We start from the raw sequence: 17283 nt of genomic DNA, 5'->3' as shown, positions 1-17283 counted from the left end.
TGTGGGACTTTAAGAAAGCTTTTATTAAAGATAGCTAAGCATATCAATTTTGATTTCTAAAATGTATTTTAAAGGTTTGTAAAACAAGGCTAATTCTTGATTATATAGTATTGTTTTGTTATTTTAATAACTTAATTTCACAAACTGTTTTAAAAAATTACATTTGCACCCCCCCAGCTGACGCATTTCTGCATTAACTAAGAGAAAAACCCATGTGAAAAGTTTCCATGCAGTTTCAAAGGCAGCAGCACATTCTGTTTCCACAGCAACTTATTGCCTCAGAACACACCTCCACATAAAGCATCAGCAACAAAATACCCGCCCACCCCTCTCCCACCAAAAACCCAACCCTTTCCCATCCCCAGCAAAAATTACCTGGTAAAGCAGTAACTTAAAAAAAAATGCTTTCTTACTAGGAAGCATTTATAAAATGCAGAAATCTGAACAAGCTAAATGCTCGTGCAGATGAATGGGCCTCTCCCCCGAGTTCCTTTCTCAGAGCAGGGGTGGGGATCGTCTGGCCCGAGGGTTGTATAAGGCCCATGAAATCATTTGGTCTGGCCCTGCCAGGCATTAGGGATGAGTTAATTAAATGTCTGACCGAATACAGCATGATAAATTTTTAAAAATATGTATTTTTATTTATTTTAGAGAGGGAGAGGGATAGAAACATCAATGATGAGAAGCATTGATCAGCTACTTCCTGCACACAACCCCTACTGGAAATCGAGCCCACAACTCAGGCATGTGTCTCTGACTGAAATCGAACCTGGGACCCTTCAGTACACAGGCCAATGCTCTATCCACTGAGCCAAACTAGCTAGGGCAACATGATAATTTTGTATGGCCCGAGAATGTTATAAATATCCAAATGGCCCTTGGCAGAAAAAAAGGTTCCCCACCCATGCTCATGAGGCAGAACTCTCAATCAATTGGGAAAGCTAATTTTTAAAAGTGTATTTATACATATTCATGGCTATTTCTCTGAAAGAATATACCAGCCTCAGCTGTGGAAGAGATAAAAGCAGGAGAAGCAAAGGGACACAGCCACAGCACAGAGAACTTCTCCATGAACATCCAATAAGGTGAGGCAACCAAGAAGGAAAACATCTGCGACTTCACACAGACCACTGATCTGCTCTAGGTGAAGCAGGTAACTTTTCATGCATTTAACTCAAGAAAACCTACAACCATTTAAAACACAGCATTCACAATGTCATTAGCTTATGGTATCACGTAAGGAGAAAACTGCTCCTGTACTACCTATCTGTAGAGTTTTCCAGTACATGTCAGTACCCTAACATCTACAGATATGCTATAATACTGTCATCAGCACCCTCTCTACCTACAAAACATACAGTGAACTACACTGTTTTGAGTCCCTGAAATTTCAACACCACAGATAGTGTTCTAAGTTTTATTTTTTTACAAGTTTGATGTAGACACAGAAGAAAACAAGCAGTGTTTATTGTTATTTGTGGAATCTTGGTTTAGGGTCATTCTTTATAGCCATTTCAACTGTCCAGTTTAAACAAAAACCAACAATCTAATTGTTTATCTATAAACTCATGATATTTCTTCAAATTATAATAGCACTAAAAGCACTGATGATTCATGTTATAATTTTAAAAGAATTTTAAAACTACAGAGTTCATTTATCATTCCTTTTGTAAAATAATCAAAATAATGTCATTATCTGGAAGAAAATTACTGAAACAGTCCTTCCAATGTATTTCTAACTTCTGTAAAACTCCAAACCAAAAACAGAACAGATGATGAAATAAGAATGTCAGTCACTTGGAGTGTTTGAGCTTTCAGATGAGAATAGCCTGGTATTTTTTATGTCTCCTGTGAATTCAGAGCTTATAGGTGGCATCAGGACTCAGATCCCTGGGATGGCTTTACATGGCTTTCACCTTGATTTGTTTCATTTTCATTTGCTTCTTTTCCAGTTTCTTTTGCTCACGTCTCAAGGCAGCTTCCTAGAGACAGACAGAAATAATCCAAACTAAGCTCGAAGCACAGATTTTCTAAAAATCAAAACTAGAATACTGCCTATATTACTCAAAAACCTAGACTTACACCATAAATAACATTCCAGAAGATAATTATAAAAAGTGCTAATATCTACATTGGTTAACAAAAATTAACCTGAAATGAAGCAAAGGTAACTACCATCTCAAATCAGAAGCTAAATACTGTAAGTTGGCTTTGTTAAGTCTGGTCTGATTTTTCCTATACCCAGGAAACACTAGGTCAATTTTCAACCTAACAATTATATAAATTTACCAAAAATTTGTACTTCAGAAAAGCATAAGATCTTTTAAAATTGATTTGAGAGAGAGAGAGAAACAGCAATTTGCTCTTTCTACTAATTTATGCATTCATTGGTTGATTCCTATATGTGCCCTGACTGGGACTGAATCTGCAACCCTGGCCCATTTAGTATTCAATTTAGTATTATCAGGAAGATGATCCAACTTGGGTTTGATCTGGTTGGGGCACATACCAAAGGCACCTGATTAATATCTCTCTCTCCCTCTCTCTCTCTTTAAAATCAGTAAAAACATATCCTGAGATGAGGATTAAAAAATATACAAATAATTTTAAAATAAAAATTTAAAAACTGAGAACTAGTCATAAAGATATGAATAAAGAGGAGCTCTCATATCATATACTAGTAAAAAAAAAAAAGTATAAATTGGTACAACTTATTAGCAGCCTATCTTTCTTTCTTGCCCAGGATTCTTTTCCTCGGGAAAGAAAAAAAAAAAAAGCACAAATACAAAAAGACACATTCTTTGAAAGACTGCGATATATTTTTTTAAATATATTTCATTGATTTTCTACAGAGGAAGTGTGAGGGATAGATAGATAGAAACATCTATGAGAGAGAAACATTGAACAGCTGCCTCCTATCCCTATTGGGGATGTGCCCGCAACCAAGGTACATGCCCTTGACCGGAATCAAACCTGGGACCCTTGAATCTGCAGGCTGGTGTTCTATCCACTGAGCCAAACTGGTTAGGGCGGATTATGTCATTTTTACCTCGAGTCTGCGCTGTTTCTCAGGATCTTCCTCATTCATGATCCGCTCCTTCTCTGCTCTTTTCTTCTCCTCACGCCGAGACTGAGCAGCTTCCTGTCTTTGCACATGTGTCAGCTTCAAGAATTTCTCTTCCACTCTAGCTCGGTTCTTATCTGCTTTTTGTTTGCCCTTTCCCCAAGAAACAGAGTTTCATAAGAAATTCATTTTAATCCAATAGAAGCAAAAGCCCATTTAGTATTCTTTCATAAAACTAATCCCATTTAGCAATTTCAAGTAAAGTAGCAAAGATACAATCACTGAAATCCTGGATAGATGATTCCCCCAGAAGAAAAAAATAACAAGTGCCAACTTATAAGGCTGAAGTCTTACTTCTCTGTTGAGTCGGAACTTTTTGGCTTTGTCAATAGAGTAAATCACCATGTTCATCAGGGGTAGCAAAGCCTCCATATCCTTTGGGTAAGTGTTACCTAAACCAGGCACTGAAAAACAAAGCCATTTTCCCACTGAGTTAACAGAGGACTAATACTTTGAGTCACCAACTCCCACTCTTTTTATTTTTTATTAATAAACTCTTTTCTTCATGTTTCTTAGGCAGCTAAAATGCAACAGAAAATAAAAAATTAAAATATATACAAGAACCTGCCGAAACCGGTTTGGCTCAGTGGATAGAGCGTTGGCCTGGGGATTGAAAGGTCCCAGGTTCGATTCCAGTCAAGGGCATGACCTTGGTTGCAGGCACATCCCCAGTAGGGAGGAGGTGTGGAAAAGGCAACTGGTCGATGTCTCTCTCTCATCGATGTTTCTAGCTCTCTATCCCTCTCCCTTCCTCTCTGTAAAAAAAAATCAATAAAAATATTTTTAAAAAAAGGAAACGCTTAAAAAATATATAGTAAATACAAGGATCTCTTATTGAAGAAAAACAACAGCAATAAGCAGGCATGGGGTTTGTTTTAATATAGTTTGTTTTTTAATGTATTTTTATTGATTTCAGAGAAGTAGGGAGAGAGAAACATTGATGAGAGAGAATCGTTGATTGACTGCCTCCTGCATGCCCCCCACTGGGCATCAAGCCCACAACTCAGGCAGGTACCCAAACCTGGGACCCTTCAGTCCGCAGGCTGACGCTCAATCCACTGAGCCAAACCAGGTAGGGTTAATATATTTTTTTATAGCTGTCACTTAGGAGGGAACAATACTCTCCTTAAGATCATCTCTTGGAAAACAAAGAACCCAGCAGGACATGTAATACGTACCATTAAATGTAAACAGTAGAGTCCTCTTAGTTTCAGGTAGCTTCAGAGGCTGACCTTCCCTGCCATGGAAGAAAGGGCTATTTAGGAGGATATTCTCTCTGCATGTAAATTACCCAGGTCACTTAGATGGACAGACACCTACAGTTAGTCAGCACAGTATCTGGCTTGGCATCCCCAAGTCAAATAAAATCTTAGAGCCTGACCCACTTGCCTATCTGATGAATGCATTCCCAAGTGACCTTTCTACTTGAATACTTCACTCCAAGATATATTCCATCTCACCTGGGGAACCAGAAATAAGCCTATATTTAAGTAAGAGGCCCATATTTTAAATAACATTTCTGCTTATTTTGATGAGTTTCTATGTTCTATTTCCAACTCCTATTTTATCTTCCTTCCTATAATGAAGTATCTTATTTTTGAGCCAGGCTTAGAATAAATTTAGAAGTAATCAACTATAGCACATATAATTTAGTTCCGATTCACCAAAGATTCCCTTGTAATCTTTGACTATCAACTCGTTTCTCCCCCACCCCAAAAGGCTCCAGTTACCATAATGTGGTACTTTGCCCATGGTGTTGATATTGAGTTAAGCAGGGCAAGGATGATGCAACACCATCTAAAGGCAGAAGGACCGGAGTAATTCTGACACACAATGAAAATCCAGAATGGCTTTTAATTGTACTCAATTCCACAGCCTATGAGAGAGTAGCCCTTAATCAAAAATTTAGGCCAGAACCATTTCTACACCAAGGGTGAACTCAAATAAGTATGTTCTCCTGAAATGGGAACATACAACAACAAATCGGAATTCAAACAACAAATTCAAGCCCCGAATATGTACATTTGAAATACATTACTATAAGTATTACTTTGGGTATTGAACATGTTTGATAATACCTACACTCGGAAAAAATATAAGCATCCACTATACAAAGTCAGAAGCCAGAAAAGGCCAGATTTGCAATCAAACATTATAAATTCATATCAAATTTAAAAAGGGGGGGGGGGGGGAAGGACATAGACTATGAAGGACAGAGATTAGAAATTGCATTCTCTTATGAGCCATTTTGTAAGATTCTCTTCCACGTCACTGAGTGCATGGTGCACACGTGCAGCGACACATGCAAACCGGGAGGCTTGTTAATCTCCCATAGGTTTCCAACCACCTTCCTGATGCATGCAGTCAAAGCAGAAGGAACCTTGGGAGTCATGAACTTCCCTCACTCATATGGCAAAGGAAATTGAAGCATCTTGCAGGTGTTTTAACACAGAAAGCTAATGAAGAAAATCATATTCACTATTTTTATTTCATACGTACTCTTGCATAATTTTTGGACCCGAGAACTGGTCTGAAAAATGAACAGATTCAATCTTGTCAGCGTAGTGTGTAAGAAAGTGGACCATCTGAAATAGAGAAAATTATTATATTTAAAGTAGGGTTTAATGTACTTCCCTTTTTTCATAAAGGTATTTACTCTTGCCCTGGCTGGTTTGGCTCAGTGGGTAGAGCATTGGCCTGCGGACTGAGGGGTCCCAGGTTCAATTCTGGCCAAGAACACATACCTGGGTTGCGGGCTGGACCCCCAGTAGGGGGCATGCAGGAGGCAGCTGATCAATGATTCTCTCTCATCATTGGTGTTTCTATCTCTCCCTCTCCCTTTCTCTCTGAAATCAATTAAATATATATATATATATTTTAAAAAGATATTTACTCGTCAGTCCTCCTTATTATTGTACAATGTCATTAAGGCTAAAGCTTTTTAAAAAAATTATTTTATTTTTCTTAGAATGGAAGGGAGGGGGGGAAGACAGAGAAACATCGATGTGAGAGAGACACATAGATTGTCTGCTTCCAGCAAACACCCTAACCACAGATGGAGCCTAAAACCAAGGCATGTGCCCTTGACTGGAGTCAAACTGGACCATTCAGTCCACAGGCTGATGCTCATCCCACTAAGCCAGACCAGCTAGGGCAAGGCTAAAGCTTTTAAAAAATTAAATTTAAATAAGATAAGGAATTTCTCTTTAATGAAACTAGTTCCTTTTCTTTAGTAACACCAATGCTTAAGTATTCTTATTGAGCAGCTGAAAATATGTCTCAAAGTAATGTTCTAAATAAGAATAAAAATGTGGAGATAAAATCTAAAATAATTTCAAGAGATTCTACATGAACATATCACCTTGAACTTACATTTATAAATGTCTTTGAGCTAGCCTACATTTTTATGATATTAAGATGTGCTGTTACCATTATACAACCAATAGGAAAAAAAATGGCTCTCTATACATCCCTCTTCTCTTACACTAATTGAAAGTAAAATAACGGACTAAATGACATGGTGATAGATTAAAGTTGTAGTCATTTCTAAAAAATCTGAAAATCATCAGCAATCCTAGGAACAATTTGCTCTTGATTTAGAGAGAACTTCTTCACTAAACATTTTTTTTGACAAGTTAATCTATTGCTTATAGAAGAATTAGAATATTTTGGGGAAAGGAATACATAATCAATACACTGTCTTAAATGATGAACTCATACAGCATGACTTTTAGGGAGAGTACCTTGTAAATGCCAATATCTGCAAATATATCCCTTCTATTTCACTTACCTTGGTATCCATCATTCCCTCTGTGACTTCTCCCATCTCTGACAGGATGGCCAAGGAGTCTGGCAGTCCATACTTTGCTCCAGACTTAGGTTTGTCACTACAAAACTCACTCTAGAGGAAGAAGAAATTGAAAGTAAGATGTGACATTTTATTATGCAGACATTTTCTTCTCAAGAGAATATGTAATTTGAAATTAACCTATTTCAAAATGGTTAATTATGCTATGCTTTGAAGGTGAACATCTATGTAATAATTAGGCACAGTTTCTATGTATATTTGAGTTGGAATAGTCAACGTACCAGATCCTGCATCTCTTTCTGCAGTCGTACCAGGGCTTTCCGAGTACCAATAGCAAACACATAGGTATCCATGTCTTCATCATTCATGGTTACTTTTATTTGCTATTTAAAAAACACACACACGAGAAAAACAACAACAAAACTCACATGTTAGGTTCTGTGACAGGCCTATTTCTAAGATGGCCCTGAAAATTCCCCTGGTGTATAGGTACATCCTCCCCTTGAATGTGAGCAGGACTTGTGAAATGGTGGGATATCACTCCCATGACGCTGTTATGTAGCAGAAGGTCCCTAATCAGCTGACTTTGCTATTAATCAAAAGAGACATTATCCAGGTAAACTGACTTAATCACATGCACCTCAACCCCAGCAGCTAAGTGGACAATGGTCTGTGCAAATAGAGAAGGGCCCATTTTTTGACAAAGTACATTAGTTGTCAATAACTCCAAATAGAATCTAAACAATGAATGGAATAAACTCTAAGAAATTAAGAATTCAATCTGTATAGTGAAAAACAGCAAGAAGAATACATACCACTTGATCACTTGCTGGCCTCATCATACGGGCCAGGACGTTCAGTAAGTCCTGTCTCTTGAGGAACTGGAAAAATAAAAAGAGAACAGTTGTAATCTCCAGTTACAGAGAGACCCTGGAGATGGGATCAGATATTTCAAATATACTTGGCATTTGCTAGTTAGTAGTAGATGACTTTTAGACCTTCTTGAAGACACTAAACTTAGAGGATTTGGAAAAAAAAACAAAAGGAAGACATATACATTGCACCAGAAATTCCCTACTTACCCTGAGCTGGATAAGCATCCCCTCACAGCACACTCGACCAGAACACCACAGGTTGTAGATATGCTCATTCTCCTGGTTCAGCTTTCCGGTACTCGTGGCTTCTTTGTTTGTCCCATCATCCCCTAGGAGTAAACCACTTAAGGTGATTCCCTGAAAGCGGTGAGGCCTAATCAACACTCCTTCCTCCACCTTCACCCCATAATGATTACAGTTTTAGGGTGGCAATACTTGGAGATCGAAGAGAACTCTCTTTTGAACATGGATGACAACAGATGGGCATTGTTCCTTTTACTTTTAAAACTCTTATTGTCTCCTTAAAAAAAATCATACGCTAGCATTACTAGTACTTGCTAGTTAAGACAGTTAGCTTGCAAGTTTCTTGAGAGCAGTTAAAAAAATGGAGCAAAATCAGTTTAAATGTTTCCTCCCAAAGTTAAAAATACTCCCAATGTAATGAATAAAAAAAAATACCATAACTACAAACTATTTAACACTCCCTCACCATGTCTGAGTTAACTTTGACCAAGTTTACTTTTTCAACAGCAAAATGATAATAGTGGTATAAAGAGCTGTATTTTAGATCTAGAAAAAGCTAAAATTCCAACCATTTTCTCATTTCATTTAATTAAGTGTATGAAAGGAAGTGCTGAACCTCACAAGGTAAAGCAAGACTAACACACCAAAATGAAAACATGAGAGGAAGTGGAAGGCATTAAAGGCGGCTTATTATTTTCCTAATGTCCAGATGAATAAGTACTCTGAAATAATATGGTACAGCAGAGAGAGCATGGAATTTGAAAGCATGTAGACTAGGTGTAATATATCATGGTTGCAAGAAAATAGCATTTCTGGATTTCAGTCCCCTCTTTAGGAAAAAAGAACCTTTCCAACTGACAGTATTGTTACAGTTTAAATAAGAAACAATATATGCAAAGTAGCTAACATAAACAGTCTACTAAAGAGCAGAGCAGATGCATACATGCTTACTATTAAAGGGAAACAAAGTGTTTAAATGCCAAACAGAGGCTGAAAGTGCAAGTCCACCTTACTCCTTACACTATACAACTGCAGGGGCTTCTCTAATTACTTCCGTGTACACCCCTCTGCAGTGGACCCAAAACTCAAGTGCCCAGAACCCAAGGGTATTCTAATTTCTAAAGGATGAACTGAAAGTATTTATCAAGCTACTTTAAATGTTAAATTTCCTCGCTTTCAGCCAGACTCTTGTCCAAATGTTTTGAAACAATTGTTCTTCAGCAAATGTTAATGGCAGATGAGAAAATCATTTCATAAATACAAATTATTCAGCATATAAAACCTAACAAAAATGGGATCCCTGGAAAGAAAATAAAAAAGCACCCTCTTCAGCATTCCCTGAGGGCAGTTAGGTACTTATACTGAGGGGAATAAACAGTTCTTATTAGATGTTTTCCAAGCCCACAGCAGGTCTTCTATTAGCCTAGCTTACCTACTAAGGTAAAGTTACTCTCCAAAAGCTCTCTATGAGAGTTAAACCAGGCCTGAGCAAGGCGACTGTTTTTATTCTTCCCGATGATATAGTTCATGATGTAGGCGAGCAGACCAGTCACCATCAAAATTTCTAGATAATAACTCTCCCAACTGTTTTGGAGGTGTGCAGGAACCTAAAGAAAAACAATTATTCCATTTAATGTTAGTTGAAGCTAAAGGATGGATTCTAACTCATCGAATGAAGGACAATGAGAAGACCCATAAACAGAAGGGATACTTTAGATCACATGTGTCAAACACAAGGCCCGCGGGCCAAATCCAGCCCGCCAGGCCTTGCAATGTGGCCCGCACCGCGCTGTCATCACTGCACTCCGCTGTCAGTTTATGACATTGTCAATTTATGACTGTTCAGTAAACCATTCGGCCCACGATTTAGGCTGGATTTTAGATTTTGGCCCCTTCTCTGATTGAGTTCGACACCCCTACTTTAGATAATTGTCATTAAATATGATTATACTTTGAAAAACATGCCCATTTTGATTTTCCAGGTTGGCTTTGTAAAAGACTCTTTAAGGCAGGGGTCCTCAAACTTTTTAAAGTGGGGGCCAGATCACGGTCCCTCAGAGAGCTGGAGGGCCGGACTATATGAACTACTAATTCCTACTGTAACACCTCGGCTGCGCTCACTGCCCAAAAAACCTGGCGGGCAGGATCAGACTCCTATGCGGGCCGCATGTGGCCCGCGGGCCATAGTTTGAAGACCCCTGCTTTAAGGAAATGTGAAGTCAAGTGGGATCAAAGGATGGAAAGCCCTTTGTATTAAACTTGATTCTGGTCCGAACCCAAAATAAATCCAATGGCTATCATCTTCATCATTCCTTAATAAATAAAACTACGAGGACTAGAACAAAAACACAGGGATTGCTTCTATAGGTGTGGAGTTCTATCAGAAGAATTGATGTCAAACTCTTTCATAGCTACAATTAAATCAACACCAGCTACATGTCACTAGTTATATTTCTGGGATTAATAACAGTAAGATATTTTGTTGGTTAGTTTGGAATTTAGAATCCTGTATACTTACATCAACAATTGTTATTGGGTCTTTATTTTTGCCAGAAGAAGTATCTGGTTTGTCTTCATAACCTTCAAATTCTTCATCATCATATGGCTCACCCTCGGTATCTCCCTCCTACAAAAATGAGGCAGCAATCTGTTTTTCCCTACAATTGTCGCCAGCAACTTTATCTCTTTTTTTGTAGGCAACAATTGTAGAGGAAAATAGAACATGTTAGCAACAAGCACAGAACACAGAGATATTGCATGTTTTTAACAAGTGACTCCCCATGCTTTAGAACCCTGAGTTCTAAATGATATAATTCCCGCCCACACAAAGAATCCATTCTCTATAACTTCTAACCCCCCACCCCAGGCTTTCCAAAGAGGAGAAAGACAATTTATCCTCCCATCAATGTGAAAGGTGAGAAAACACCACAAAACATTTAGAAGAACTCCACCTACTAAACAAAAATGGAGATACCAGAGAGTAAAAGTCTCCCTAGATCTGGGTCTTACTTTTAAAGTCTAGGAAAAGTGCTAATTAAAAATGTTCCCATCCTTTCAATTTCCTGAAAAAATCATTAAGAAAATCTCACCTGGGTATCGGTATCTTCAAAATCTCCTTCTTGGTTTTCATCCTGCCCTTCTAACTCAACAGTGGTCTCATCTTCATCATCTTCAGTGGTAATCACCCGTTGAGGAGATTCAGTAACAGAATCTTCTGTGACATCTTCAAATTCAGCAAAATCATTATCATCATATTCTACTATGTCTTCCTCATCCTCAAAATCATCAAACTTAGCTTCAGAGACACTTCCGAACACCAAAAGGACAACACAGAAAGCAAGGAAGACTTTCATGGCACCTTAAAAAAAACACACACAAAACCTAAATGGACTGCTACTCTATACACTGATCAAATTTGGAAACAATTAAAAGATATATCTATGACACGCTCCTACTTTTCTCTTACTTAATATTATTCATTTTAGAAAGCATCACAAAAAAACGAGGTAGGGGTAAAGAGGCCGAGGTTTTCATCTGGATTGTCACTAATTAGCTGTAAAATCTTTAGGTTAGTTTCCATTTACACTGTGCATTCAGTAAGCATTTTTTGAAAAACTTTATAGGAACTGGGGAGGGATATAAGAGATTTAACTACTTATCTGTTGGTGGTGGTAATGAAAATAATACATGAGCAAAATAAATGAACAAACAAAATAGAAACAGACTCCTAGATTCTGAGAACAGACTTAGTTGCCAGAGATGGGAGTGGGGGTGGGAGAGGTATAAGGGGAGGTTGGAAGTTGGGCCTGAGGGAAAAAGTGAAGGGATTAAGAACTACAAATTGGTAGTCACAAAAATAGTCATGGTGATATAAAGTACAGCATAGGGAATATAGTCAATAATCCTATATAATAAAAGCATAATATGATAAGTGTCTGACTGATGGGTCAAACTTTTGGCCCACCGCTTGACCAGTTGCAATGATACACACTGACCACCAGGGGGCAGACGCTCCAGCCAATAGGTTTGCTTGCTGCTGGGGTCTGGTAATTGGGACTGGACGAGAGGGCCAGACACACTCTGGACTCTCCCATGGTCCCTCCTTGGCCAGCCAGCCCCCATCAGCCTCAATTGGGACTGGGTGATCACCAGCCAGACCAAGGGACCCCACTCATGCACGAATTCGTGCACTGGGCCTCTAGTATTGTAATACCTACATATGGGGCCAGGTGGGTACCTGAAATATTGGGGGACCACTTCGTAAAGTATATGATTGTCTAACCACTATGCTATGCACCTGAAACACAAAATAAAAAGTTTGTATTGATAAAATCCTTTAAAATGAGAAAAACCACTCTTCGTTCACAGGCTGTACAAAAATAGTCCACCTCTCAGTCTACAGATCCCTCTTCTACAACTGTCTTAAAATCAACAGGTACCCGAATATCTCTATTTTTATATTAATATTAACCTCATTTCCCCAATCTTACTTGTTGAAAAAAAGCAAGATATCTAATTTCTCACTTTCTTTTCCCTTTGAAATCTAATCAGCCACCAAATCCTGGTATTTCATTTGATTCCCAAAGCCACCATAATCTAAACTATCACCACCTACTAAAGAATCACAGTATTTTCCTAAATGGTCTCCCTTGTCTAAACTCTCCCTAAAAATCATGGCCATTTTTCTAAAATGCAACTTTTGCTACATAAGGATTCAATAACCATCAAAAGCTAAGCAATTCCTGCAGAATAATATAAGAACTCTGGCTTTTATTGCTTTTCATAAAATGATTCTAAGATATCTAAATAAATATACCTTCACTGAACATACTACCATGTCAGATATTAAGCCAAGAGAGTAAAACATGACTTCCAAATAACTGTAAATTTGCACAAGAATTCAGTTTCAAGGATATGTGTTATAGTATTACTTAATAGTATGATAGTAGAAAATTTGAAATTGTTTGGTTAAACAATAGGTACATACAAAAAGCAAATTTACTTTCTGTCCATTGAAAATTGTTACAAATGAAGTTAGAATCCATATTATTTAAAAGCAAATATGTGTAAACAAAACAGTTTGGAAGGATGTATATACATCTACACATAAATAATAATTACTTTGTATGGTAGGATTATGGGTATTTTGCCTTATTTTTATGTTTTCTAATTTTCCTTTGTGCTTTTGTAATAAAAAGAAAAAGTTCTTTAAAAAATTCAAAGCATGGTTTCTGCATGCAAGAAGAGGCACTGCAAATGGAAGACTCCTTTAGCATAAAGGCTAAAAATAACATATTGTAGGAGTTTGATATGATGCTGGGATTATCGATTCAAGGGAGAAATGAGGCTGGAAAGGCCAACAGGGACCAGATCATAATGATCTTTACTTAAATACCACACTAATAAGTTTGGATAATTAGAATCAACTAAAGGATTTAAGTAGGAGAATGACACTATCAGATTTGCAATTCAACTCTTGACAGCTCATACACAGGGTGAATTGGAAAAGGGCACCTGAAGCAGGAAAGATTAAGTGGTTGAAACAATTATATAAGGAAAAAAAACAGCCCTAGCTGGTTTGGTTCAGTGGATGGAGCATTGGCCTGTGGACTGAAGGGTCCCAGGTTTGATTCCGGGCAAGGGCACATGCCCGGATTGTGGATCTGACCCCCAGTGGGGGACACATAGGAGGCAGCTGATGGATCGTTCTTTCTCATCATTGATGTTTCTTATCTCTCTTTCCCTCTCCCTTCCTCTGAAATCAATAAAAAAAAAAATTTTTTAAAGAAAACACACACGATTGAACTGGCAGTGGTATTGGAAATGAATAGGAAAACAGATTTGACAGATTTTTTTTTAAAATATGTATTTTATTGCTTTTTACAGAGAGGGGAGAAGGATAGAGTTAGAAACATCAATGAGAGAAACATCGATCAGCTGCCTCCTGCCCACCCCCTATTGGGGATGTGCCCAAAACTGGAATCAAACCTGGGACCCTTGAGACCAAAAGTCCACGCTCTATCCACTGAGCTAAACCCGTTAGGGCCAGATTTGACAGATTTAAGACTTATCAGCACTGCCTGACCAGCATGGCTCAGTGGTTGACCACTGACCTATGAACCAAGTCACAGTTGACTCCTGATCAGGGCAAATTTGAATTCTTGTGCAAATTTACAGTTATTTGGAAGTCATGTTTTATTCTCTTGGCTTAATATCTGACATGGTAGTATGTTCAGTGAAGGTATATTTATTTAGATATCATAGAATCATTTTATGAAAAAGTAAAAGCCAGAGTTCTAATATTATTCTGCAGGAATTGCTTAACTTTTGATCGAGCCTGCGTTGTGGGCTTGATCCCCAGTGTGGGGCATGTAGGAGACAGTTAATTAATGATTCTTTTTAAAAAAATATATTTTTATTGATTTTGTACAGAGAGGAAGGGAGAGAGATAGAGAGTTAGAAACATCGATGAGAGAGAGTCATCAATCAGCTGCCTCTTGCACACCCCCTACTGGGGATATGCCCGCAACCAAGGTACATGCCCTTGACCGGAATTGAACCCGGGACCTTTCAGTCCCCAAGCCAACGCTCTATCCATTGAGCCAAACCGGTTTCAGCATAATTAGTGATTCTTTCTAATCGTTGATGTTTCTATCTCTTTCGCTTCCTCTCTAAAATCACTAAAAAATAAATAAATAAATAATATATATATATATATATATATATATATATATATATTTTTTTTTTTTTTTTTTAAGTGGCATTATAGAAGTCAAAGGAGAAGCACATTTCTAAAGAAACAGAGCTTTTTTAATGGCTGCAGAAAATTCAAGATATGAGCCAAAAAATTTGGAGGGGGGGAACCCTCACCCAAGAATATTTTTCCATCGATTTTTTTTTTTTTCCAGAGAGAGGGTAAGACAGAGAGAAACATTGATGTGAGAGAAACACATTGATTGCACAAGCCCCAACCAGGGCCCGGGCCAGGGAGGAGCCTGAACCCAAGGTACATGCCCTTGAAGAACCCAGGACCCTTTGGTCCACAGGCTGACACTCTATCCACTGAGCGAAAACCACTAGGGCTCCAAACGTTAATAAGGAGATCATTTTTGGCAACTGCAGGTAAGTGGTAAGGATGGAAGCAAGAATGCAGGGAGTTTGGTATTAATGGAGGTGAGCAAGTGGCACAAGGGAGTAAGTACTATTTCAAGATGCTCTGGAATAGTGAATATTCTATATCTCATATTTACAATACCATAAATTCTTAAAAGAATTAGCTCAATATCAAAGGTTATTGCCCAATACTTCGCAATCCATGGCTGCTCATGAAATATCCCTTTAACTGGACAAAGTTCATAAATTTTTAAAGACACAAGTGATTTGAGAAAGACCACACAGTATATCCTTTCCAATAACTGATCTTTGAAGTTAGCATCTTGGAACATTTTATAGGAAAATATAGCTGTCTTCTCAACACTAAACTCAAAAAAGTTTGTGATGTGTCTCCAAACATCCCTAGCTTCCTTTAATAATCTATTATTATAGTCAAAATAGAAGATATGTGAAAAATAGCAAGCACTTTGGTGTAGATTTGGTTTCATGTCAGCTCTACCATTTGCCAAACATATGATCTTGGGTTAATTACTTAAAATTTCCTGCTCCCCACTTACAAAAAGAGATACCATTGCATCATAGGGCCGTAGTGTGGGCGGCACAGACTTGTGCCTGGCACAGAGAAGGTACCTAATAAATATCAGGTCCCATCACTTCCTTCCCCTGTGCCTTATGAACACCCTTTAAGATTTCAAAACTTCACTTTTAGTGTTTCCTTTTTCAGATCTGGTTTAAACTTTTTCAAGTAGAAGCAAATAAAACTTAATACTGACACAGTCAATTGCCTGCCAAAAGGTCTGATCATTTCAAGCTGCATTTCCCCTTAGGATGTTCACACCATAGAAGCATTTCTACGATAACTCAGCACTGTAACATAAATCCTTCCAGGTTATTTAGGTTAAAATTACCCACGCCATTTGTGCCTTGGCCTTCCCTCTCAGAAGTCTCTCTGCTTCACCTGTCAATTCATTTCTAAAATGCACAATTCTCTGCCAGGCCAGAATGAGACTCCCGGGGGCAGGGAACACAAACACTAACAAGTCTGGTTTGATTAGCTTCTGCAAGCTCACTCGGCAGCCTCACTGGATCTGAACTTACAAAACCAGAGGAGAATAAGTGGAAGAATCATTACTTGTTGACATTTTGGATTAGGCCTTTGACAGTGGCCAGACTACGGAACTTCTGGAAGTCACGCACACGTTGAATGAAAACGCGTTTTGTGTTAGAACCCTTCAGAGAAGACTAGTCAGGGGTGGTTGCTTCTGTCAAACCACCAGGCTCTATTCCCCACTATGGAGAATCAATTCATCCTAACACGTACCCCATTCTTCCTGCTACATACCGTAAGCTTCCTCTAACTTTGCCCTTCTGGTTGGCATTTGCTCACAGATCAGTGGGGAAGTTCCTCAAAACCATTCAAAATCACCCCAGTCCGGAAGACCAACAGAAAACGGGCCTTGGAGCGGGCTAAGTTTGCTTGTTTGGTTTAAGAAAGTCGGGAGAAGCGAGAAGGAGCGGCGGGGACCGACGCATGTCACCACAGGCCTGACTAAGGGGGTTGGTGGGAAATGGGACCGAGCTAGGCCACGCAACTCAAAAGTGACCACTTGGGACTGGCCCGGGCCCCACCGACGAACACGCCATGGCCCGCTTCCTACCTGTACCGGGAGCTAGAAACCGGCTCAGAGCTCCTGCGTCTGCTACCTCTACCCCCACGGGCCTCTCGGCCTGGCCGCCGCCTGCGCGGTCACCGCGGTTTCAGTGCCCCTGGTGCCTGTAGGACACAGCCAGAGCCGGCAGCTCACTCACGCCGCCCCACTCTTCACGTAGCCTCCGCCGTCCGTTACGTCGACTGCGTGCGGCCCGTCCGCGCCTGCGCGTGGCGAAGGGGCGGGACGCAGCTTCCGGGACCGCGCGAGACCTCCCGCACCTACGCCCAGCGGAGGTGAGGTTAGGGCTGCTGGGAAAATTACATAATCTCGGCCCCTGGGCCGGAACTGCTCACGCTAATCCCATCCCTCTCGGCTGGGATTCAGTCTAGTTGTCGTCACCCTGAAGTGGTGCTCCGGAAGCTAAAGGTGGCCATGCTCTGTGGAACCACGCGGCCAGAGGCACGCGGC

The 17283-nt window shown here is 39.3% G+C and overlaps 2 protein-coding genes across 4 annotated transcripts in view; one reads left to right on the top strand and one right to left on the bottom strand.

Annotated features, from left to right (window-relative positions):
- Positions 1-17077, bottom strand: CCDC47 (coiled-coil domain containing 47). 2 transcript variants are annotated; one of them, XM_084863782.1, is made up of 13 exons: positions 16822-17077; positions 11140-11408; positions 10569-10676; positions 9483-9657; positions 8015-8136; positions 7748-7813; positions 7214-7315; positions 6915-7025; positions 5624-5709; positions 4303-4361; positions 3419-3528; positions 3050-3217; positions 1-1982 (listed from the first exon to the last, which is right to left on the bottom strand). In XM_084863782.1, the coding sequence occupies exons 2-13, from the start codon at positions 11401-11403 to the stop codon at positions 1902-1904; spliced, it is 1452 nt and encodes a 483-aa protein (XP_084719908.1). In that variant the 5' UTR covers positions 11404-11408; positions 16822-17077; the 3' UTR covers positions 1-1901. The 2 variants fall into 2 exon arrangements, with proteins under 2 accessions (XP_084719908.1, XP_084719907.1); XM_084863781.1 differs by lacking the exon at positions 16822-17077 and adding an exon at positions 16506-16632.
- Positions 17053-17283, top strand: part of DDX42 (DEAD-box helicase 42) — a 32140-nt gene continuing 31909 nt past the window's right edge. For both annotated transcript variants that reach the window (XM_084863775.1, XM_084863774.1), the window contains exon 1: positions 17053-17108. The gene's annotated coding sequence lies outside the window, so the exon portion shown is untranslated. The remainder of the gene's footprint in view (positions 17109-17283) is intronic.

The sequence above is a fragment of the Pipistrellus hanaki genome (genome assembly GCF_964339955.1).
Source record: "Pipistrellus hanaki genome assembly, chromosome: 16".
NCBI lineage: Eukaryota > Metazoa > Chordata > Mammalia > Chiroptera > Vespertilionidae > Pipistrellus > Pipistrellus hanaki.
Note: the sequence above shows the minus strand (reverse complement) of the source record. Positions and strands in the feature narration are given on the sequence as shown.